This window comes from Lynx canadensis, chromosome B2, assembly GCF_007474595.2.
Source record: "Lynx canadensis isolate LIC74 chromosome B2, mLynCan4.pri.v2, whole genome shotgun sequence".
NCBI lineage: Eukaryota > Metazoa > Chordata > Mammalia > Carnivora > Felidae > Lynx > Lynx canadensis.
The window spans coordinates 121,776,494-121,799,577 of record NC_044307.1 but is presented as its reverse complement, the minus strand read 5'-3'; the positions used below and the strand labels follow the sequence as shown (position 1 = coordinate 121,799,577).

The 23,084-nt window shown below is 46.5% G+C and overlaps 1 protein-coding gene and 1 long non-coding RNA gene across 5 annotated transcripts; one reads left to right on the top strand and one right to left on the bottom strand.

The window, feature by feature from the left end:
* Nucleotides 1–3,541: 3,541 nt before the first annotated feature.
* Nucleotides 3,542–11,748, bottom strand: LOC115514418. 2 transcript variants are annotated; one of them, XR_003968965.1, is made up of 4 exons: nt 11,244–11,748; nt 10,126–10,318; nt 6,383–6,479; nt 3,542–3,737 (listed from the first exon to the last, which is right to left on the bottom strand). It is a non-coding gene; the product is annotated as an uncharacterized LOC115514418 (long non-coding RNA). The 2 variants fall into 2 exon arrangements; XR_003968964.1 differs by having other exon boundaries at nt 11,270–11,746.
* Nucleotides 11,749–11,823: 75 nt separating this feature from the next.
* On the top strand, nt 11,824–20,290 carry SGK1 (serum/glucocorticoid regulated kinase 1). 3 transcript variants are annotated; one of them, XM_030316391.2, is made up of 12 exons: nt 11,824–12,012; nt 14,887–14,962; nt 15,417–15,492; nt 15,852–15,956; nt 16,062–16,145; nt 16,260–16,391; nt 16,654–16,766; nt 17,111–17,234; nt 17,691–17,786; nt 18,248–18,403; nt 18,509–18,598; nt 19,018–20,290. In XM_030316391.2, exons 1-12 carry the CDS (start codon nt 11,979–11,981, stop codon nt 19,183–19,185), a joined length of 1,254 nt encoding a protein of 417 aa, XP_030172251.1. In that variant the 5' UTR covers nt 11,824–11,978; the 3' UTR covers nt 19,186–20,290. The 3 variants fall into 3 exon arrangements, with proteins under 3 accessions (XP_030172251.1, XP_030172249.1, XP_030172250.1); XM_030316389.1 differs by lacking the exon at nt 11,824–12,012 and adding an exon at nt 12,364–13,847; XM_030316390.1 differs by lacking the exon at nt 11,824–12,012 and adding an exon at nt 14,610–14,749.
* The last annotated feature ends 2,794 nt before the right edge of the window (nt 20,291–23,084 follow it).

Here is a 23,084-nt window from a genome sequence, read left to right as displayed (position 1 = left end):
CCAAACATTTACTCAAATATATTACACGGATGGTCAAGCAGTAATATAGTTAGGGCATCACTAATATTTCTTTGAATTTTGCCTGGTAAATTGAGGCAGTGCCCAATTTTCACAAGGTTACGGATAATTTACAAGTATTGTAAATTATTAGCTAAAAGGAGAGTGGGCATACAAGAAAAGCAACAAAATCCAAATATCAAAGCTAGCCAGGAATGTTTTAAAAATAGTGAAATATACTCAAGTCTACTAAGCACTAAGAAAGCAGCAAATGATGTTGAATCCTCAGGAAATACCAATCCAAATGCTTAGAACCAAGTCAGTGGGTTAGTGCTTTTTCATATTTCTGTGTGAGATGACGCCTGTGTGTGATACCCTCGTGTTACGAATGACACCACTGAGATACTGGCACGTATAAACACAATCATGGAAGTCGATAGCTGCAATGCTACCGTCCCTTTCTGGCACATTGCTGAAGGATAGTGGTGAAGGAAATCCTCTCAGTGGGCAGAAGTTAAGAGCAATTCACCTGGTTGCTCATTTTGCTTGGAAGGAGAACTGGACAGACATGGGACTCTATACCCATTCATGGGAGGGCAGCTAATGATTTGGCAGGATGGTCAAGCAATTGTAAGTAGAAGGAGCATGATTTAAAAATGGGTGACAAGAAAGTCTGGGGAAGAGTAAGATGGATAAACTTCCCTGCATAGTCAAAAAATGTGAAGATATTTGCGTGCCATGTGAGTAATCTCCAAGGTGATCTCAGGAGAGGAGGATTTTAATAATCAAGTGGATAATATGACTCATTTTGTGGATATCAGTCAGCCTCTTTCCCAGTCACCCTGTCGTCAAAGGGCTAGTGAACTGAATAGCCATGGTGGCAAAAATGGAGGTTATACATGGGCTCAGCAACATGGACTTCCATTCACCAAGGCCAACCTAACCACAGCCGTGGCTAAGTGCGTAATCTGTTAGTAGCAGAGACCAATCCGGAGCCTCTGATGTCACACCATTCCCCAGGGTGATCAGCCAACCATCTGGCAGGTCGATTACATCCAACCCCCCCATCATGGAAGGGGCAGACTCTTGTTACTCTGGATACAGATTTGCCCTTCCTTTATGCAGTGCTTCTCCCCACACAATCATCTGTGGACTCACAGAATGCCTCATCCACCATCAGGGTATTCCATGCAGCACTGCTTCTGATCAAGGAACTAGCTTTATAGCAAACGAAGTATGCCACTGGGCCCCATGTTCAGGGAATTGACTGGCCTCAACCGTATTCCCTAATAACCTGAGGCAACTGGCTTGACAGAATAGTACAATGGCCTTTTGAAGATGCAGTTACAGTGCCAGCTAGATGGCAATACTTTGCAGGGCTGGGGCAAGGTTTTCCGGGAGACTATAGGTGCTCTGAATCAGCATCCAGTATATGGTGCTGCTTCTCCCATAGCTGGGGTTCACAGGTTCCGAAACCAAGGAGTAGAATTGGTGCTGGTGCCACTCCCTGTTTGCCCTAGTGACCTACAAGCAACATTTTTGCTTCCTGTCTTCCCAACTTGATGCCTTGCTGGCCTAAAACCTTGGTTCCGAAGGGAGGAATGCTTCCACTGGAAGACCCAACAACGATTTCATTGAACTGGACTTAAGACTACCGTTCAGCTTCCTTGGGCTCTTTGTGCCCCGAAATCAACAGGCAAAGAAGGGAGGGACTATGCTGGCTGGGATGACTGGGCCTGACGACCAAGGAGAAATTCAACTGCTACTCCACAGTGGACGTAAGGAAGAGTCTGTCTGGAATATAGGCGATCCCTCAGGGAGTCTCTTAGTATGACCGGGCCCTGTGATTAAAGTCAGTGGAAAAAGACAACAACCCAATCCAGCCAGGACAACTAATGGCCCAGGCAGGACCACTACTCCCCTGTTGGGGAGAAAGGTTTGCCTCACCTTATTAGGTAAAGCACCGTGACTAGCTGAGGTGCTTACTGAAAACAAATAGGTAGTGGCATAAAATAGTTATAAATACCAGCCGTGACTACGCGACCAGTTACAGAAACAAGGACTATGACTGTCATGAGTATTCCTTCTTTATTTGTTATGAATATGCTTGTGTTTCTGTACGTGTATATCAGTCTCTTCGTTTTCTTCCCTCTCTTGTCTCCTTGTCCTGTAACATAAGATGTGGTGACTGTATACCCACGGTAGTTAATAATTGTGAACTTTACATTCATAGTATTTACATTATAGGATACGAAGAAGAATCAACATCCCACAAAGACTTTACATCTTCTGGGGGAAAAGTTAGTAGGTTTTCAGTTCTATGCAGGATAGTTGCATCGTGTTAGGTGGCAGCATTGACCTTATTATTGTCTTTATGTGGAGATTAAAGACAAATTAATAAGATGCACGTGGCTGCCAAATTCACAAGAGGTGGACTTGTGATAGTTAATTTTATGTATCAGCTTAGCTGGACCCCAATGCTTAGACACTTGGCGAAACATTATCTCAGATGTTTCAAGACAGTATTTATTGTATGAGATTATCATTTAAATCACATTGAGTGAAGCAGATTGTCCTCCATGGTATGGGTGAGCTTTAACCAAACAGGTGAACAGTTGAATAGTGAACAGTCTTAACAGAACAAAAAAACTGACCTCCCTTGAGCAAGAAGGAATTCTACCGGCAGATGGCCTTCAGACTTTAGCCGCAACATTAGTTCTCTCCTGGGTCTGCAGCCTGCCCCCCACCCTATAGGTTTTGAACTTCACAGCCTCCACAGTCACATGAGCCAGTTTTTTAAAAATAAACTCTCTCCCTCTCCTCTCTCTCTCTTTCTTTCTCTCTCTGTATATACACACACACGTAGACACATATATGTAAATATGCATACACAGAGATACGAAAATACAATTACTTACCAACTTGGTACTTGTGCATGTGCCTCGCCACTCTGACAACCCAACGGTCATTCTGCCGTGGCTGCAGAACTACACGCTAGGCACACTGCACAATAGGGACCCCTTCATCGAGGCCTTACCGTTGCGTAGAGAAGGCTATTTAAAATTTTTTTTCTTAATGTTTTTATTTATTTTTGAGACAGAGAGAGACAGAGCATGAGCAGGGAAGGGGCAGAGAGAGAGGGAGACACAGAATCAGAAGCAGGCTCCAGGCTCCGAGCCATCAGCACAGAGCCCGATGCAGGGCTCGAACTCACAGACTGTGAGATCATGACCTGAGCCGAAGTCAGACGCTCAACCGACTGAGCCACCCAGGAGCCCCCGAGAAGGATATTTTAAAAGAAAATAAAGTAGGAGCACCTGGGGGCTCAGTAGGTTAAGTGTCTGACTCCTGACTTCAGCTCAGGTCATGATCTCGTGGTCTTGAGATGGAGCCCTGTGTCGGGCTCTGCACTGAGCGTGGAGCCTGCTTGGGATTCCCTTTCCCTCTCTCTCCGCCCCTCCCCTGCTCACGTACACACACACTCTCTCTCTTTCTCAAAATAAATACACATTAAAAAAAAAAAGAAAAGAAAAGAAAGTAGAAGTGTTTTGTAATAAATGTTCATTCAGGCTTTCTGGCAATATGAAGGTTATGAAAGACTTTGTGATTACAAGATAGAAAGCCCTCCGTGAGGTGACCAGGTTATCCTGTGTGTCCTCAGGCTGGATGAGAGGTTCTGAAGCTCTTGGGGAAAGTCGGTTGAATGATAGAAGTCGAAGACGCTATGACAGCATTCTTTCCTATAAACCGAATTCATATGGTGTCATTAATGAAGAGAGTGTTCCCTCCCTTTATTCCTACGTATCTACAAATACAGGTTGATATCTTGCTACCAACATCTACTGAGGATACATCTACTTTTAAAGATTCTGCAGGACAATCACAGAATGCTGGGAAGAGACCTGGAGAGCACTAGGCTCTCTCTGTGTCTGAGCTGTGCTACTCTGGGAAAGTTAGCTTGCCATTTCTTTAACCTCTGAACAAAGGGGAGTTCTCCTTAGTTAACGGCCAATGTCTCATGAGTATGATCAGTCCACACCTGCAAAACCGGGGAGGCTCATGAAGGGAATAGGCCAGAAGGCCTTCACCCAAAAGCAGAAGCAAAGAATCATGGGGCCTAATGGATTCTCATTTTAAAATACTATTTTAATAGATGGCAAAGAATTAGGGGACAAGGGAGAATTTAGGGAGCAAGTTTAAAAGGAGAGAGAAGAGAGGATACATTTTTCTGACTCATTGGAAGATTATCTGTGGTCCTTGGAATAAGAGGCAACACTGGCATTTTACCAAGATGGACAGATGAAAGCCTTAGATGGCCCCCCTCCCAATCGTAAGAGTCTCTGAACTTGACAAAGTATCCATTGAATGTGGTCTGTAAAGAAGAGTATCTACTTCAGTTTTCTTGAAAAATGGTTATTCACTATGATTGTTTAATGACCTCCTTGGACTAAAAGAACAGCCTTGATTTCAAAATCTTCCTTGTACATCATTTATAAAATTTAGTGCTTTGGTTTTCTGAAGGAATTGAGTAGCATAATATGTAGTATATAATAAAATACCTAAATTCAAGAGTTTTCCTTTTTGTTTGGTTTGATTTTGTCTTGCTTTTTATAGTGAGGTGTAAAGGGATTGCTAAGAAAACGTACCCTTGATTATGAGGTGAAGGGAGGAAAACCATAATTTATTGAGAAACAATTATGTACCCAGCAATATATAAGGGGTATATTATTAAGTTGTTTCATTTATTAAGCACTTCCTTTAGGCCACACACTCTTCCGGGCATCAGGGATACTATGAAGAATAAAACAAATATCATCCCTGTCTTACAGAGGCTACTTTCTAGTGCAAGGAGATAATGAACCCAAGAAAAATGTCAGATAATAAAACTAATATGCAGATCATTGAAATAGGGTGAGTGGCAAAGGATGGCCAGCTGGGTGGTTTAGGTCCATTGTGTAAATGATGTTTACTCTAAGATCCGAATGGCAAGAAGGATCCAGCCACGTGAGCACCAGGAGGAAAGCATCCCAGGTGGAGAGCGTGGCATAGACAAAGTCCCAAAGGCAGACACAAGACTGGCTTTGTAAAAGGAACAGAGCCAAGATGGCGTCAGCCTGGAGAACAAAAGAGAGTGGGAAGAGGGAGCTGGAGAAGGGCCTGATTAGAGAATGTTAGGTAGGCAAGAAACATCAATCTCACTCATGTGGTCTAATCTTCCAAGAACTCAACAGTCCAGAGAGACACTTGAGATGTAACTAACTAAGCCACAAAACCCTTGACTAAAGGCTACAATGAGGGGCAGAAGGGAAGGGCTCCAAAGGAGTAGCCGGGCACTATTATAGGAGGTGGTTCTGGGCATCCAGAAGTTCCTTTCAGATTCATCTTTTCCCAGATGTCACAGCACCGCACAATATTACAGCTACAAGAGGGCTTCCGGCTCATTCCTCACTCGAAGAAGTGGGTCTTCTAAATGGTTACACCTGCCCAAGGCTGTCTCTTAACGGCATAGCTGGGTCTTAGAAAAAATAGAAATATCTGTAAGCTTATCTTTGCTTTTGGGAAGCTATTCAGTTCAGCTAAAGAAATATGGACCATGCCCTCCTTGAGTGTGGCAATGCTGTCCACCTTGGATATCTTTGTTAGATCCAGGACTCAACACACTGCCTGGCACAAAAGCAGCGCCCCATAGAGGTCTGAAGGACTAAACATAATAGGCCACACACAGGCCGTTGGCGTTTTGTCTTCTTTCCCTGAGGACAGGTGGAACGACCCAGGGAAAGCATCTTCTGTGTTGACTAGCCTTGTAGGACCTGCTTTCAATGACGCCACCCTCTCAATAGGCCCAAACATACATTCTATTGTTTTCCATCCACCCTGAGCAACTAAAAACTCCTCTGGGTTAGCTTTTGGCTTACTCTCTGCTTTTTCGATTTAAACTTTAGCCTTTGTTTGATAAACAAGTGTTTATTCGGTTATCAGGGCGTCTAGTTCCTTGATCCAACCCATTCTGGAGCATTGTCTATGGGGAGACCAAGAGAGGAGGGAGAAGTCTGAAAACTAAATGGATCATCTTTTCAGGCCCTTGGTGGAATTGCCATCGCATGGGCCTGTCCTTGGCCCAGCAGATTAAGTGGCTCATATTCTTCATGTGCTTTAAGCGCAGTACATAACCATAGTTGTCGTGATTTGTGGGAGCCATTTGAGTTGTATGATATGTTCTGTTTCTAGTTGTGACATGTGTAGGGTAGGGGAAAGGAACACAGATGTGTCCTATTTTCCATGTGAGATTCCAACTTACTAAATTCTCTATTTCAATTATTTTTTTTGCAATGTATATCAAGTTTTAGTATCCCCATTATACAGATTTTCAAGGTTAAGACAATACCTTGTCTAAGGCGTCACAGGTAATAAGCCTCAGCTGTAGTGGATTAACGTGGACCACAGGGAGCCCCACCTTCAGCATGTTACTGACACTTCAGAGCCTGTTGAGGAAGGTGACATAAATGTTTATGCAGCTTACATTCAGGGTTGAAATCAAAAGGAAGTTCACTTGGGGCGCCTGGGTGGCTCAGTCTGTTAAGTGTCCGACTTGGGCTGAGATCACGACCTCACGGTTCGAGCCCTGCGTGGGGCTTCGAGCTGGGATCCTGCTTTGGATTCTCTCTCTCTCTCTCTCTCTCTCTCTCTCTCTCTCTCTCAAAAATAAACATTAAAAAAAAAGTTAAAAGAAAAAGAAGTTCACTAAACTGCTTTACATTAAAATTATGCCAATCAACCTTCCGCCAACCATCGTGCTCCTGGTTTTCCCATGTTGGTTACTGTTACATTAATGTTATTTTGTTACTGCAATTTGTAGGCAAGTTTCACTGGAAACAATCCTTGATGGGGGGAGTTTCTGTTGTTTCTTACTAGATTAATTATAGGGTCAGAAATGGGAGAGATTTGGGGAGACATTCACACTGAGCAAATTGAAGCTTTCAGGTTTCACTTAAGTTTGGCAAAAGATGTCTGCCAGAAATCCAGGCTCCTTATTTGTTCTTGGCATTTATAGAGGAGGGGGGTGAAAGATTGCCCATTATCCGGTCTGCATGTAGGTCACAACCTTAATATGTGTGCCCCAAGAAGGATTCAGCCTGCAAGGAAATTTCAAGCCCTGTGTTGCCTGAATGCCAGGCTGGGCTGTGAGATTTGAGAGGGAGAGTAAGTGCAGGTGTGGACTCCCCGTGGCTAGAGCCAAGGAAGGAGGTCTGAAGGTCAAAGCTCTCTGGCTTTCCTTGCCTCAATATCTGGCATTTTATCATTACATTTATCATTTCTTAATTCTCTGGTTGAAAATTATTTTTTTAATGTTTATTTATTTTGAGAAAGAGAGAGAGAGAGAGCGAGTGGGGGAGGGGGAGAGAGAGAGGGTGAGAGGGAATTCCAAGTAGTTTCCATGCTGTCAGCACAGAGTCCAATGCGGGACTTGATCTCATGAACCGTGAGATCGTGATCTGAGCTGAGATCAAGAGCCAGACATCCAAGGTAACCTGAGTTACCCAGGTGCTCTGATAGTTGTTCTTTTTTTTTTTTTTTTTAATTTTTTTTAAGTTTATTTATTTATTTTTGAGAGAGAGAGAGACAGACAGTGGGTGGGGGAAGGGCAGAGACAGAGGGAAAGAGAGAATCCCAGACAGGCTCCGCACTGTCAGCATGGAGCCCACTATGGGACTCTAACTCACAAACCATGACATCTTGACCCGAGCCAAATCCTGGAGTCAGAAGCTTACCAACTGAGCCACCCAGACAGCCTGCGCCCCAATAGTTATTTTTTATTTTTATTTATTGCTCATTCGATCATACTATAGCAGACATTTACAGCATCCCAAAGATGGGGATACGGTGAGTTTTCAGCCTGTCATAGACCCTTTGGCTACATTGCCATTCCTACCGTGTCAAGAGCGACCACCGGCTTCCTTTCTTTGATTTGTCTCCTGACTGAAGTAAAAAATTCACTACAAAACCATGCCCCCATCCTCCCACCAACTTTATTGTTAGGCAGATGGGTCTAGAACATTGGAGTCATTTGCTGTCTCTGAAAGATTGCCAATCCCCGTGTTAGATTACACCTATGCTTGTCTAAATGTTCATGCATCTTCCAACTACATAAATCTCCCATTCCAGTCTCCAATGCTCCCTTACATGTTTGTGCGTGCAAGTTTGTTCATTTTTAATGAGCTAGGGGTACTTAAAAAAAAGCAAGTATCCTTTGAAGGATTAAGAGTTGAGTTATGAATCATGTGTTGGTTTGAATGAACTTTCCAAAACACATCGGAATATGTCTCTCTACAAGCTTTGGTAGAATAATTTTCCTTGTGGCTTTGAATCCCTTCTCAGTCTGGCTCAACCTACCTTCGTGGGGAACTTCCTACCCGGCCCTCCCCATGTGAGCTCATGTTCATCACTGTACCTCCTGCGTCTAGTGGTGTCTGAAGCAGAGTTCTAGAAGAATCTGTTGATCAGGACCAAGGAGCTCCAGCTGTATTTAGAGCTAGGCTAGACACAAAGATACCTATGCAGGCTAATGCTTGGCAGTCCTTTAAATGAATGCATTTTTAAGACATTATTACTTCCGTGTATATCAGGGTTGGAGAGGAGGAGGCAGAGAAAGGGAGAGACAGATTTGTGCCTCTGGAATCTTTATCTCCCTTGAAAGTGCTATTTCTCCACTGCAGCAGCAACAGCAGCTCTACACTGTGCTTGTGGGTAAGGTCTGAATATGGACCATATTTCCACAGCGTTCCAGAGGTGCCAAATAGCACCTGAGAGTTAGTCACTCGTGCTATTTCTTCTGCCTAGCATGACTTTCCTCTCTTGTTCCCAGCTGAATCGTCCAGGATCAGCCCAAACATGATTTCTTTGTGGCGACTTCCCTCGACATGCACATGGTTGCTCTGCTCCCCAGTAGAACAGTCCTCTCTCTCCGCTCTCCTGTGGTAGATTGTCCCAACCTCTGTTTCAACACTTATCATGGGGTAACACTCCTCCTGGTGCCTCATCATTCACACGTATGCTCCCCACCGAAAATGACAGCTTCTATGCATTCAGATGACTGGATTACTCGTATGTGTGTCCCTTGATCTTAATATTTATACTTACTTAATAAATCCTTACTAAATGCTTGCATGTACAAATGGAAGGTGGGGGAAGAAGGGAGCAAGGGAGGCAGGGAGGGAAGGAGGGTGAAAGCCAGGGAGCTAGAGAAGGAGAATCAGGTCAATACCTCCTGCGGGCGATTAGCTGAGAGCAGGGCTTCGAGGCAGTTGGCATTAGGGGAGAGGAGGGCAGAAGGCAATATTCCAGGGTTTTCAGGACCACAGCGTGTGCCAGTGCTGTGTGTGGGAAGTGGAGAGGCCCAGCAGTTCACTCCAGTGAGAGAGAAGGGTTATAGGAAGGAGATACATTTGGTCCCAAAAGCAAGTTTTGATACTTCACAAGTTTGCCTGTCATCGGCTCAACTCCGAAGGAAAGCAACCAAAATTGCTTAATCCTTAATAACTTAAAAGTGCTGCTAGAGAAAACAACCTAAAGCCTCCCTACTAGACAGCTACGTGTATATTAGTTAGCGAAACCCTATTTCAAGGTTCTTAGAGTGTGTAGTCTTGTTTATTCAAAACCGCTGTCCTGGGGCGCCTGGGTGGCTCAGTCGGTTAAGCGGCCGACTTCGGCTCAGGTCACGATCTTGCGGTCCGTGAGTTCGAGCCCCGCGTCGGGCTCTGTGCTGACGGCTCAGAGCCTGGAGACTGTTTCACATTCTGTGTCTCCCTCTCTCTCTGACCCTCCCCCGTTCATGTTCTGTCTCTCTCTGTCTCCAAAATAAATAAACGTTAAAAAAAAAATTAAAAAAAAAAAAAACAAACAAAACCGCTGTCTTGGAAAAGAACTAAGCCCTGCATAAATAAAGCATGTAGTTTTGTGGGTTTTAACAACACTGAACACTATTATTCTAAGTACTGTGTTCTTCTCTTATCATCTATTCGATCACATTCTCATCGTCTTTATGCATTTCACTTTTGACAATTATGAATACAGAACATAATAATCACTACAGAACCTGTGATCTATAGACATTTAACCACTACTAATTACCTATAATAGCCATTATGAATAAACTCATTTTTTATCATTTTCTGTTTGACGAATACCGTAAAGAAAAAAAAAAGGTATGCGCTCGGTGACGATCTTTAGCAGAAACTGATTGACTTAGTTGCTCTCTGGAGTAATCGTTATGGTTTTGGGTGTTTCCGTGTAATTACGTTGGTGATGCTCCAGGAAAAGGATTCTATGAGGATCAATGAATAAATCAATACGTATGGGAACCTAAACTGTGCACAAGATTGTTCTAGAATATTTGGCACTTTGGTCAATGCAAAACAATTGTATTGCCCTATTATCGTGGAAGGTACTGTATCTAAGGAATGAAAAGACTATAGTCTAGCAGAGACATTTAAGCAGTAGCCCAGGAGGGGCTATAACTAGGTCCTTGTAAAAATATTTTCAAAATATTTACTTCACTATGTAGAGAAATATCAGGAATTTCCTTCCTGAACCCTCAAATTAAATGAAAAGGGTCATATCTTAGCAAAGCCTTCAGGTTTTAGTATTTACAGCCCCTCATGAAGGAAAATTAAAGTAGAACTAAAATGATTTTTCTGAAGCATGAAAATACACACGCACTGGAAAATGATTTGTTTCAGTGCAAACTTTACATCTGGGTGAATCATTTCCATTTGAGTGTTTTGATTGCAGTTTCCCCACTATGAGGCGTAAATGAGATTACTGGCTTGGGGGAGTGGGAAGGTAATTAGCCTATCTCCTATCAAGCCGTCTATATTTTCTGTGACTGCACAAGGTGTTGCAGAGAAACTCTCTGGAACTGATTAAACCTCAGAAGTGGGGGGAAATCATGCACTCCAGAGCGGTTCTCGCAGAGAACGCGATCGCCCTCTGGGTTGCATTTACAAGCTGAATTTGGTGACTCAACTCTGGCCACTTCGCCACCGGGGAGTAAGAGGAAAGGGGCCGGATTCCTCCCGGTAGGAAGACTATCGGGACCAAAGAAAGAGGCTGGCGACGGGAAGGAAGAACAGACGAAGCGTTTGAATAGCGACCACAGGGCAACCCTAAAGCCAGTGCACAGTTAACAGGCGCGCGTCACGCACCGTTCCCTCGTCTACCTCCCCCCCCCCATCCCCCCCACCGCATACCCCATCCACCCGCCGCTGTGTGTCACCTTCCTGTTCGGAAGTCTTCGTAGGTTGCTGGGACAGAACAGGGGGCGCCTGCTCCACCCTTCAGGTATCCGGTTGGAAGAAAAGCCAGTCTCAACAACTTGATTCTCTACGTTAAATGATAAGTTTAGCAGACCGTCCGTCTCCAAGCGCCGAACATTAGGGTAGGGGGAGGAAGGAGAACATCAGACGTCCTTTTTCTGTTCCAACCACAAATCATATGGTTGTGCCTCTTCTCTCTTCCACTTAGAGCCCTCTAACTTGAATTCCACGTTCCTCTTGGAATGCATGTGGCAGAGCTTCTTTGAAAAAAAAAAAAAATGATCCCCGTGCGTGTGTTTTGAATTTTTTTTTTTTTCTGGACTGATTTGTGATGATGATCAGTCCAGTTACATTTCTTGTGTGTCTTGCTGGGGGTGTAATAAACTCAGGACGCTGATGACTGTAATTTTCTGAGTGATGTTGCAATGGAGAGAATAAACGGCCCAGTGTTGAACTTTGCAGCTTGCTCCCTTCCTGTATGTAAATTGCCTTTATATAAAGTGGGGTGCATAACAGAGCAGGACAGCTGCCTCTGACTCCTGCTTCCTATCATCTCAGCTTCCAGCCTTATCAGGCACAAAGCAGGGAGACTATCCCAACCGTAACTGAGCTCTACCTTCAGCCTCCAGAAAGTAATCCCCAACGTTCACATCCTAGGCAACCTGAAGAATGAAAGAGGAAGCTATAAAATCCCCTTTGAAAGGTTGGTGTGATTTTATTGCTATAATTTGGAGGGAATGGAGAAAACGAAGACGCTTTAGAGGATCTGAGATTACTTGGCCTACAGAAGGCGTGGGGTGTGGAGTCGCAGGGGAGGGTCTCTGATAAAAGTTTTCTCAACTCCGTGCTTTAAGAACAAACACGCAGAAATCTTGGTACAGGTCGGTGTTTCCTGACAATCTGTGCCAAATTTGCTGTCTTCAAAGGGGACGGAATGGTGTGGGAGCAGGGCCCGGCTGGGCTAGTTGGAGTGGAACCTGACGCGGCGGGGGGGGGGGGGGGGGGGGGGGGGGCACTGGCAGTAACAAAGTCATATTCTGTGAAGGATCCATGGAAGAGGAAGCAGTAATGGGCCACTTGAACTGTGAATTGGAGTTTCCTAAACCTTGCTTTAGATTGGAGCATCAATTTCAGGCATCTCAGGCCTTGAGAAGTGTTTTAAAGAGTGAGTCCCGGGCAAAATTTCCCAGCCAGTCTCTGGCAGAGAGAATGTGTGTTCCCTTCCCAGTTTGGGGCTGTTGTCACTGAGCAAACCAAGCAGCAGCTGAGGCTACAGGTCATATTAGGGCAAATGAGGTGCTTGTGCCTGCAAAACAAATCCCTGCCCGGGACGAAAGAAAAAAACCGCTTCACAGGCTATTCTTGGGTTGACAGCTGGTATTTCGGAGTGTGTCAGACCCAGTATGTAACTCAAAAATGGCAGGGCCCTTGGCAGTGAGGGGTCACGGCAGGGCAGCCGCGGCCAGCACCAGCAAGTGCCAGGTACTCGGCCCTACAAACCTTAGTTCCCTGCAGCCGCCTCCCGCTCCCGGCCCAGTCGCTGTGCTCTCGGCTTCCCCGCCAGCGCTGGCCCGCGTCCCCGCGCCGGCGGTCGGGCTGCAGCAGCGCCCAGGCATCTCCCAGCGGCGGGGTTACTGGAAGGCACCGCGCCGCTGCTCTGCAGGCCTTCCCCTCTCTCCACTGCTCTCTGGAGAGCGGACACCCGGCTAATCTTTCACGCGTCCACGAGTCCCCGTTTACCTGGGACTCGAGAGAAAGAGCAAGGTGGTTAAACTGTAAGAAGACTCCCGGGTCAGCGCTGAAATAAACCGGAGGAGGGGTAGGGAAGACGAGGACAGACTACGGGTGTTTAAGACGATGTAATGCGACCTAGCGGAGTTTTCAGGTGGGAGAGCGGGACAGGGAATCCGGGAGTCGCCGATGCCCGGGGTCACGCCAGGTCGGCGCCTTGCGCGGAGCCACCGCTCCCCTAACGTGCCACTACCTCACGTGTTCATGGCGTGGCCGAGATTAAAGATGCAAGAAAAATTACATGCGGAACGGACAGAATGTTCTCAAAGATTAGAGGGGGAAAAAAAAGTGAAATGCAGATTGTACTTTTTTTTTTTTTCCCTTTAGTGCAGAGACGAATTTTATTTCCGCCCCCTCCCCTACACATTCCTGACCTCTCCCTCCCCCTTCCCTCTTTCTTTCCTTCCTTCCTCCGCTTCCAAGTTCTGGGATTTTGCAGCCTTGCTTGGCTTTGGCCAAAAGCACAAAAAAGGCGTTTTCGGAAGCGGCTCGGCCGTGCACAAGGGCCATTTGTTTGTTTTGGGTCTCGGGGCAGGAAATCTTGCCGGCCTGAGTCACGGCGGCTCCTTCAAGGAAACGTCAGTGTTCTCCTGTCGCCCTCGCCCGCTGCGCGCCGGCCGCCGCTGCCCATGGGGGAGATGCAGGGCGCGCTGGCCAGGGCCCGGCTCGAGTCCCTGCTTCGGCCCCGCCACAAAAAGAGGGCCGAGGCGCAGAAACGCAGCGAGTCCTTCCTGCTGACCGGCCTGGGTAAGCGCCGCGGCCGCCACGCGGGGACCGTCCCGCTCCGCCGCTAGTCGCTCGGCTCGGGCGAGAGGGGCCGGGGGTGGGTGCTCGTCCTCAGGGTGGAGGGAACGAGGCCGGGCGAGGGGGCGGCGGGAGCGGGGGACGCGCCGGGCGTCCCGGCCCCACGGCGACCCCGCAGATCAGGGCGCGCGGGGTTGCCCTCGGCACAGAGACACCTCGGGCGGGTTGTGCGCGGCCGCCGGCCGGGGGCTGCTGGGCTGCCGGCGGGGTTGGGGAGGGGGGGGACGGCCGGCTCCGGGACCCGGAGGGGATCGCCAGTGAGGGTGTGACAAACCAGAGCGGGCACAGAGCCACCGGCTCGCCGCGCGCCGGGCGGAAAGCGCCCCAGTGCCGCGACTCTGATTTCCCAGCCGGGTGGAATAAATGAGAAGGGTGGAAAATTACCCCGGACTCTCCCTGCCCCCGCCCCCTCCGCCTGCGGTTTCCCTCGGTCCCGCGGGGTCGCTGAAAGAGGCAGATAACAGCCCGGCGGCCGGGCCTCCCGGGCAGTCCCCGCGCCCCCCGCCCCCGCCGGGAGGGCTTGCCCTCCCGCCCGGGACCGAACCGCTCGCCGCCGCCCGCCACACAGCGGTCGGGTGGGCCGCGCGGCCGCCGGGGGCGGGGCCGGGGGCGGGGCTAGGGCGGGGCCGGGCGGCGCCGCTTCCTCATTGTGGCGTGAGCCCCGCCCCGCGGCGGCTCGGGGCGTATAAAGCCGGCGGCGCCTCGCGCGCCTAGTGTTGGCTGAGCCGGTGTCTCCTCTGTAACGTCTCCCTGTGCTCTCTCTGCGGAGATGACGGTGAAAACCGAGGCTGCTAGGGGCACCCTCACTTACTCCAGAATGAGGGGAATGGTAGCAATTCTCATCGGTGAGTGTAGGAATTATAGGGACTTCTAGGATGTGCGAAGTGGAAACTTTTTTAAGGTCACGCGTCAAATCAGTGTGTGTGGCGTCGGCCGTTGCGAAGCCATCTAGACGTTTATTTATTTCTCCTTTAATTCACAGCTTTCATGAAACAGAGGAGGATGGGCCTGAACGACTTTATTCAGAAGATTGCCAATAACTCCTACGCATGCAAACAGTAAGTTTGGGGGAGGACTGGGGGAAATAAAAAATAAGTAGCCTAGCTTGTTTATCAGCAGTGAAGACACACTCTCGTCGGGGTGTCGATCAGGAAGCCGAAGACTTCCCCGAGGGTGGGGTCCCTTTTCTCTCTCCAATTCCAGTTTAGAACATTTTAAATATTAAAACTAATTTGCTGATTTGGCCTGGAAGAGAGAGCTGCAAGGTGAAAATTTTCCTGTTTGCCTAATTCACCCCGTTTCCATGAAAAACAGCCCTCATCGCTGTATTTTAAGTGGGCTTATTATTTTCTTTGGCTATTATTTTCTTTAACTGAGTCATTTATTTGGGTGGTTTTAAGTTTAAACACTCGGACCTGTCCGGGAAAAGTCGAGCCCGAGCCTTAACTACTGGTGTCGGTGTGCCCCCTTGCGACGAGTCTGGGAGGTTCTCAGTTGTTCCTTTCTCTGCAGCCCTGAAGTTCAGTCCATTTTGAAAATCTCCCAACCTCAGGAGCCTGAGCTTATGAATGCCAACCCTTCTCCTCCAGTAAGTATTCTCTATTTGTGATGCTTCCGTGGAGGCATCTTGTAAATGAGTCAGTTAGTATTCCTACCGTGATGGATTAAAATAGCATTTTCTAGAAATTAGTCTCAAGGTAGGAATGCCTCAGTTAATGGCATAACAAGTGACATAAGCACTTAAGTATTGAGTCAGTGCAGTATTTTAAAAGGCATGTTGCATAAAAGTTTTATCTGGTTACAACATTACTGTGTACCATTTGCAGACTCCCATGTGAAATATTACTGTGTACGGATGAAAAGTAGTTTTGATTGTGTTTAGGATGTATGGTGATTGTTGTCTTCCTTTGAGGCAAAGCTATTAAAAGAAAACGTTTTCTTTTCCAGCCAAGTCCCTCTCAGCAAATCAACCTTGGCCCGTCATCCAATCCTCATGCGAAACCATCTGACTTTCACTTCTTGAAAGTGATTGGCAAAGGCAGTTTTGGAAAGGTAATTTCAGATCTGAAGACCTCATTTTTGATAGTCTTTCATGCATTCGTCTGACATTCTCAGTGGATGCGGACAGCAAAATGATTTTTTGAATTGAAATTTCAGGTTCTTCTAGCAAGACACAAAGCAGAAGAAGCATTCTATGCAGTCAAAGTTTTACAGAAGAAAGCAATTCTGAAAAAGAAGGAGGTATGAAATGTGATGGATTGCAGTTGGAGATAAGACATTCACTGGGTGGTTTTACCTTAGAATTTTGGTACCACGTTGAAATTTGCCACTAAATCTTAATTGTCCTTTTTCTAGGAGAAACATATTATGTCGGAACGGAATGTTCTACTGAAGAATGTAAAACACCCTTTCCTGGTGGGCCTTCACTTCTCCTTCCAGACCGCTGACAAATTGTACTTTGTCCTCGACTATATTAATGGTGGAGAGGTGAGCGGCGGGAATGGGAGCTAACCTTTGGGTGTCTGTGCATAGCATTGTTTCCAGTTTGAGAGGAGAGGTTTTAAATGATATTTAGGGGGGAAAAGTTACCAGAATTAGCATTTCCTTTAACCTGAGAGTTTCATATAGTTAAGAGACTATTTAGGGCTGCTTCCTGCAATTGTTCTCTTTAGCTATATATGTCAAGTCTAATGAAACGCATTGTTACCAAGCCTTGGCAACCCAGCTGACCTTGTCCTGTCTCCTACAGTTGTTTTACCATCTTCAGAGGGAACGTTGCTTCCTGGAACCACGGGCTCGTTTCTACGCTGCTGAAATAGCCAGTGCCTTGGGTTACCTGCACTCTCTGAACATCGTTTATAGGTGAGCTGCAGGGCTCTCAAGGTTACCTTCCTGGGTACAAAGAAGACATAGCCCTAGCCTTTGACGGAGCCTTAAGATAATTTGTATTTACGTACAGCTTGGTCACCTAAAACCGGATACCCCAGCATGTGAGCCGCCTTGACTCCATGCCACGAGGGAACTGGCCAGCTAGGATTGTGCCTAATCCAGAATAGATTAGCAGAACAAGGACTCCCTTTTTGTATTCACTGTACAGCCTCAGTGAATTGAAAATGCTTCTAATACCCCAAGCTATTATTTTCCCAGAAGATTTCTTATGAAGTGAAATTAACTTACACAACTACTTTTTTTTTTTTTCCTTGCAGAGACTTAAAACCAGAGAATATTTTGCTGGATTCACAGGGACACATTGTCCTTACTGACTTTGGGCTCTGCAAGGAGAACATCGAACACAATGGCACAACATCCACCTTCTGTGGCACGCCCGAGGTAAGAGCGCTCTTGATTTGGGGACTGGTCTGTGCCCCTCCTTCCAGGGGGAGGCAAGTGCAATAATACTTAAACTACCAGAAGAGTAGATCATTCTCAGAGATTTCTCAGTCCCATTCAGCGCAAGTAAAACACATTTGCTGTTTGATGCAGCATGGTAAATCCCAAGGCCTCATGTTGCTTTCATTAAGACAAGCTGTTTGCAAAAGCCATGGCATAAAAGGTTTTCAGTTCCCAAGTAGGATAATCTGCTGGGTGCCCAACAGCTTCCTAAACATCAGTACACCTAACTGGCCCGTCAGCCTCCAAGCCCAGCAGTTTTCTCAGGAAGTAACGTAAAGGCATGTGTCCTGCGGGTGGACCCAGGGTCTCTCGGCCCTCTCAAAGTGCATGCCTGGTCTTGGGATCCCTGGTTTCGCGGACTCCTGAACACTGTTGTCCTGCTTTGTGTTTCAGTATCTTGCACCTGAGGTGCTCCATAAGCAGCCTTACGACAGGACCGTGGACTGGTGGTGCCTGGGGGCCGTCTTATATGAGATGCTGTATGGCCTGGTGAGTAGCACGTTGAGAGTCATGGACTACCGCCCTGGCTTGATAATGCTCCCCAGAACGCAGTCCTCTTGAAACCCAGACTTGTCTGGGCACACAAGTCCCATCTGGCCATTGTGTCTTGCCCTTTATGAATAACCTTATCAGATGCTGATAAGAGAAGCCTATTGGTTATTTCATAGGTGTTTTAGAGCAAGCTCTTAGTGAATTTTTTTTTTTTTTTTTTTTTGGTAAACTCGCATTTTCTAGATATGACCACACTTAACCTGCGTGAGGAAAAATGTGGCTTATTAATGTCTCCTCTCTGATGAGGATTGCGAAACAGACAGTGAAAAATCCAGGGCAGAGAAACCCCATTAAGGGAAGGGCTTTGTCGCATCTAGCATACCACAGTGCGTTTCTCTCTTGGTAATGTCTGCTGGACCAAACCCCCGATTAAGTGCTGATTTCCCCTGTTCTTTCAGCCTCCTTTTTATAGCCGAAACACAGCTGAGATGTACGACAACATTCTGAACAAGCCCCTCCAGCTGAAGCCCAACATTACCAATTCTGCCAGACACCTTCTGGAGGGCCTCCTGCAGAAGGACAGGACCAAGAGGCTGGGCGCCCAGGACGACTTTGTGAGTGCCTTCTCCCTGTTCTGGGCGGGCTGGGAAGCGCCCTAGACCTCACTGCCCTTCTCGAATTCCACCTGTCTGACTTAACCTCCTGTCTCTTCTCGACAGATGGAGATTAAGAATCACGTCTTCTTCTCCCTAATTAACTGGGACGATCTCATTAATAAGAAGATTACTCCCCCTTTTAACCCAAATGTGGTGAGTGTCTCTTTCTGCCAAGTATAGGAGGGCCCAAAGGGCATTTCTTTAAGTCAGAGGCTGTGGTGGTGGAGGGGAGGGCCCTCAAGGAACAACTTGGTGGGTCCTTTATTCACAAACCACAACCTTCCCTAGGTGAAAAGTGGAATTTTTGTCCCAGCCAAGCTAACATCACTTCTCACCACAGCTCCCAATTCAAGTACCAAAAGCTAAAAAGCGAACACCCTCCGCCTTATTTAAACTTTGTGTGGCCTTTGGCTTCTGTGCTTGAAACGGATGGCTGTTAACGGGAGTTTCCGTAGAGTGCCCTGAAGAGTCGAGCTCCGGGATTTAAAGCCCGAATGAGGATTTCCCTGCCCTGTACCCACCGTGAATTCTTGACGCGGAGTGTTTTGTTTTGTTTTGTCTTCCTGCCACAGAGTGGACCTAGTGACCTGAGGCACTTTGATCCCGAATTTACCGAAGAGCCGGTCCCCAGCTCCATCGGCAGGTCCCCTGACAGCATCCTGCTCACAGCCAGCGTCAAGGAAGCGGCCGAGGCCTTTCTAGGCTTTTCCTACGCACCCCCTGTGGACTCTTTCCTCTGAACGGTCCCAGGGTTGGTCGTGAAGGATTCGTGTGTGTGTGTGTGTGTGTGTGTGTGTGTGTGTGTGTTAAGTGTTCTAGTTAGCCTTCTGGCGGGGCCGCCAGCTGACAGGACGTCTTAAAAGAGAATTTGCACATCTCTGGAAGCTTGCACGTCTTGGCAATCTCATTGCACACCGTTCGCCGGAAGCTTTTCGAAGAGCACATCCTCCTCTCAGTGAGCTCATGAGGTTTTCGTTTTTATTCTTCCTTCCAACATGGTGCTATCTCTGCAGTGAGCGTTCGCGTGCCGCCGTAGACAGAGGCAGTAGTCTTATTAGGACGACGCAGCTCTAAGGAGGGTTTTCTGAGGGTCTGTCTGGGCCGTGATGTCGAATCTGATGAAATGTGCCTTTTCTGATGAGATCGTGTTAGCTCCAAAGCTTTTCCTGTTGCAGAGTGTTTCAGTTCTTTTTCTTTCTTTTTTTTTTTTTTTCCCTTCCCCTTGTGGATTTACTGTGTGAACAGTGGTATGAATGTGGTATGCTTGATCACAGATGGATTTCGTTATAAGCATCAATGTGACACTTGCAGGATACTACAATGTGGGACATTGTTTGTTTCTTCCATATTTGGAAGATAAATTTATGTGTAGACCGTTTTTTTCTTCTGTAAGATACAGCTAATAACTAAAATTTATTGAAAATGGTCTTGCAATGACTTGTATCCAGATGCTTAAAGAAAGCATTGCTGCTACAAATATTTCTATTTTTAGAAAGGGTTTTTATGGACCAATGCCCCAGTTGTCGGTCAAAGCCTGGTATTTTCATTGTTTAAAATGTCACCTGTAAAATGGGCATTATTTATGTTCCTCTTTTTTTTTTTTTTTTTTTTTTGCATTCCTGATAACTGTATGTATTGTATAAAGACAGTCTGTACATTGGGTTATAACACTAGTATATTTAAACTTACAGGCTTATTTGTAATGTAAACCACCATTTTAATGTACTGTAATTAACATGGTTATAATATGTACAATTCTTCCCCCCCCCCCACCACACAACTTTTTTTTGTGTGCGATAAACCAACTTTGGTTTGCAATAAAACCTTGAAAAATATTTACATAAATTGTGTCACGTGTGTTATTTCTGTATATCTTGGTTGCGGGGGGAGGGTAAGTAATAATGGGTCCATTTAAAATTTTAAAACCTGGGAAATGCTGCTGTAACTTCCAGCTCGGTGGTTTGCTTCCAAGAGCGTCAGGTTCAGACTCCAGGGGGCTACAGAGTGGTCTTATGATGTCAGTCGTTCATAAACCCATCCAAATAAATCCTTTTCCATAGACCAATGCATTTCACAAGGAAACCACGAAGCAATGTTCCCTGTATTTATTGCCTACCCTACGAAGTTGGCTGTTGGTCCTGACATTTGGTTTGCCTGGCAGGTAATTCTTTCAACAAATAATCTGGGCCAGGCTCTGCTCTGAGTGCTGGGGACATAGCAGTGGGCAAAGCAGACAAATCTCTGCCCTTACAGAGCCTAATAGGAAAGACGCTTTTTCAATAAAGCAGTTTGTTGAAATGGAAGTCAAGATAATAGTCTGCAAGTAGAATGCCACTCAAGAGGGTGAGGATGTCTGTCCTGAACGACTATGTTCCCAAGAAGCTGAGCTGGCCGAAGCTGAGAGCACCAAGAGCTGAATGGAGTACCGTGCCAGCTCCGAGAAGGACCCCCAAGGAGCCAGTCCCTGGCACGGGCCAGAAGCCTCTTGAGCCTGTGTGTACCCGGCCGTGCACGGCCCCAGCCGACTCTGGGTCTGCGGTGTAGACCCCCATGCTCTGGTCTGGGGTGTAGAGGCCACTCCTAAGGCTCGTACCACTGGAATATCTACTGTAGAAGAGGGAAAGATATGAAGATACTAAGATACCATCCAAATTTGAGTCCGAATTGTCACAGAGACTCTAAAGCCTGCATTTTCCTAATAGAGATTGACACCAGCTCTGACCGGGGGGCTTTTTGCAGAGCTTCCCCTCATTCTCATTATCAACAACAGTTACAAACTCCTTCTTGAACCAAAGGCACTTAAATTACCTTTTTATCTGAACACAGTTCTTGCAGGCTTGGGAATCTCCAGCCTAACCATAGTTAAGTCACAGGGGCTGGTCATGGATGACAGAGCTTTTTACTTTTTTAAGGGTAGACACTTGGTTTATTGGGTTATAGTCAATCACTGTATAAGATCTGATCCTGTTGCTTGGGAAATGATAAGAGCAGAGGGGTCCCAAGGGTTGTCACGCAAACAGTGAGAGATGAGATCAAATACAAGTGGGCGGGAAGGGAACAAGGTAAGAACAAGGAAGCTAAGAAAGAACAGGGGGTCAATTTTTTAAAAGGGCAAATATTTACCAAGTACTGTGATGTAAGGTAGCATACAAGCAGAGGTATCTTTTATCTGGGAGAGGAAAGTACCTCCCTGCCAGCATTGGAAACTACAGCTTGAGCCTGGCGGTTGCAAAAAGGGACAGTACGCTTCTCCATCGCCCTCTCACCGTGCATCTGTTCAACCGTGGGTTTGGGGGCAATGTATTCAGCTACGGTTCCCCCGAGTTAAAAGGGGACTCTGAAACCACTGCTACCACGAAGACTGAGTCAGTCACTGTGCTTGGGGCATTGGCCATCAACTTGGAGAGACAGGGCACCTACTCATGGTGCACAGCAGGTGCCGAAGGAGGGGTAAAGAGAACTTCAGAAGTCCAGATGCTTCCGTGGGATCAGCTGCTTGGAGCAGGCTTCACAGAGGGGATACCAAAGATTCTTACCGACCGATTCTATTTGTAGGAAGTCTAATTGGGTGCAGGCCCTCAGGGTTAGATAATAACACTAACAGCTAATGCTAGTGAGCTCTTACTATACACGAGACGTTAGTCTAAGTACAGTATAGGCTATTTCAGGACCACCCTGGATTATCAAAAGCGAAGAGACTAGTACAGAAAGGTAACTTGCCGGTTAGTAAGTGGTGACGTTAGAAGTCAAATCACGAGGGGTCTCGAGAGACTATGCTTGTAACAATTATGCTATTCTGCCTGACAGGTGACAACAGATCTAGAAGCGGACCCCTGTGCGTTTGTTAACCATTAACTTATTATTTCATCAGACGCTTACGGAGGTATCTTGCAGGCGTCAGGCTATGCGGAAAGAGAGAGAAAGGGGGTTGGGATTTGCAAGCATAACGTAGACACTATCAGTTGTTGGTGCCGATTAAGAGCAGCTGGAAATACAAAGCACATTACCGTGGGCGTGTAAAGTAGCACCACCATTTTGGAAAACTGCTTGGCACTATTTGCTCAAGATGATCACGCATATAACGTTTGGCCTAGTAGCTCCTCTCCATGCTTTATACCCCAAAGAATGTACATGTATTCAATAAAAAAAATTTGCAATAATGTTCACAGGAGTACTATTCATCTTAGCCCCACATGGGAACAATTCAAACTGTCCACCAAGGGTAGAATAAATTAGCATGATTTCATACAAGGGAATGCTATACTGCACTGAAAACGGATGCTCATTACATACAATACCAGGGAATAAACCCCACAAACATAGCAAACAGACTGTATGGTTTAACGCATATAAACTTTGAAAGCAGACAAACAAAACGAATCTATATAGAGGTCAGGACATGATCACCTCTGAGGAGAGGACGCGGGTGGAGATCATGATTAACAGGGTACGTGAAAGGGGTGGTCTCCTGGGGGCTGGTGATTTCTCAGTTTGGCTGGTGGTCTCAGGGAGTAGTTTTGCTTTTTGATATTTCATCAGGTTATATGCTTATGATAGGTGCCCTTTTCTCTGTGATGCTTCAAAAAATGTTTATTAAGATATGTAGAGGGGCGCCTGGGTGGCGCAGTCGGTTAAGCGT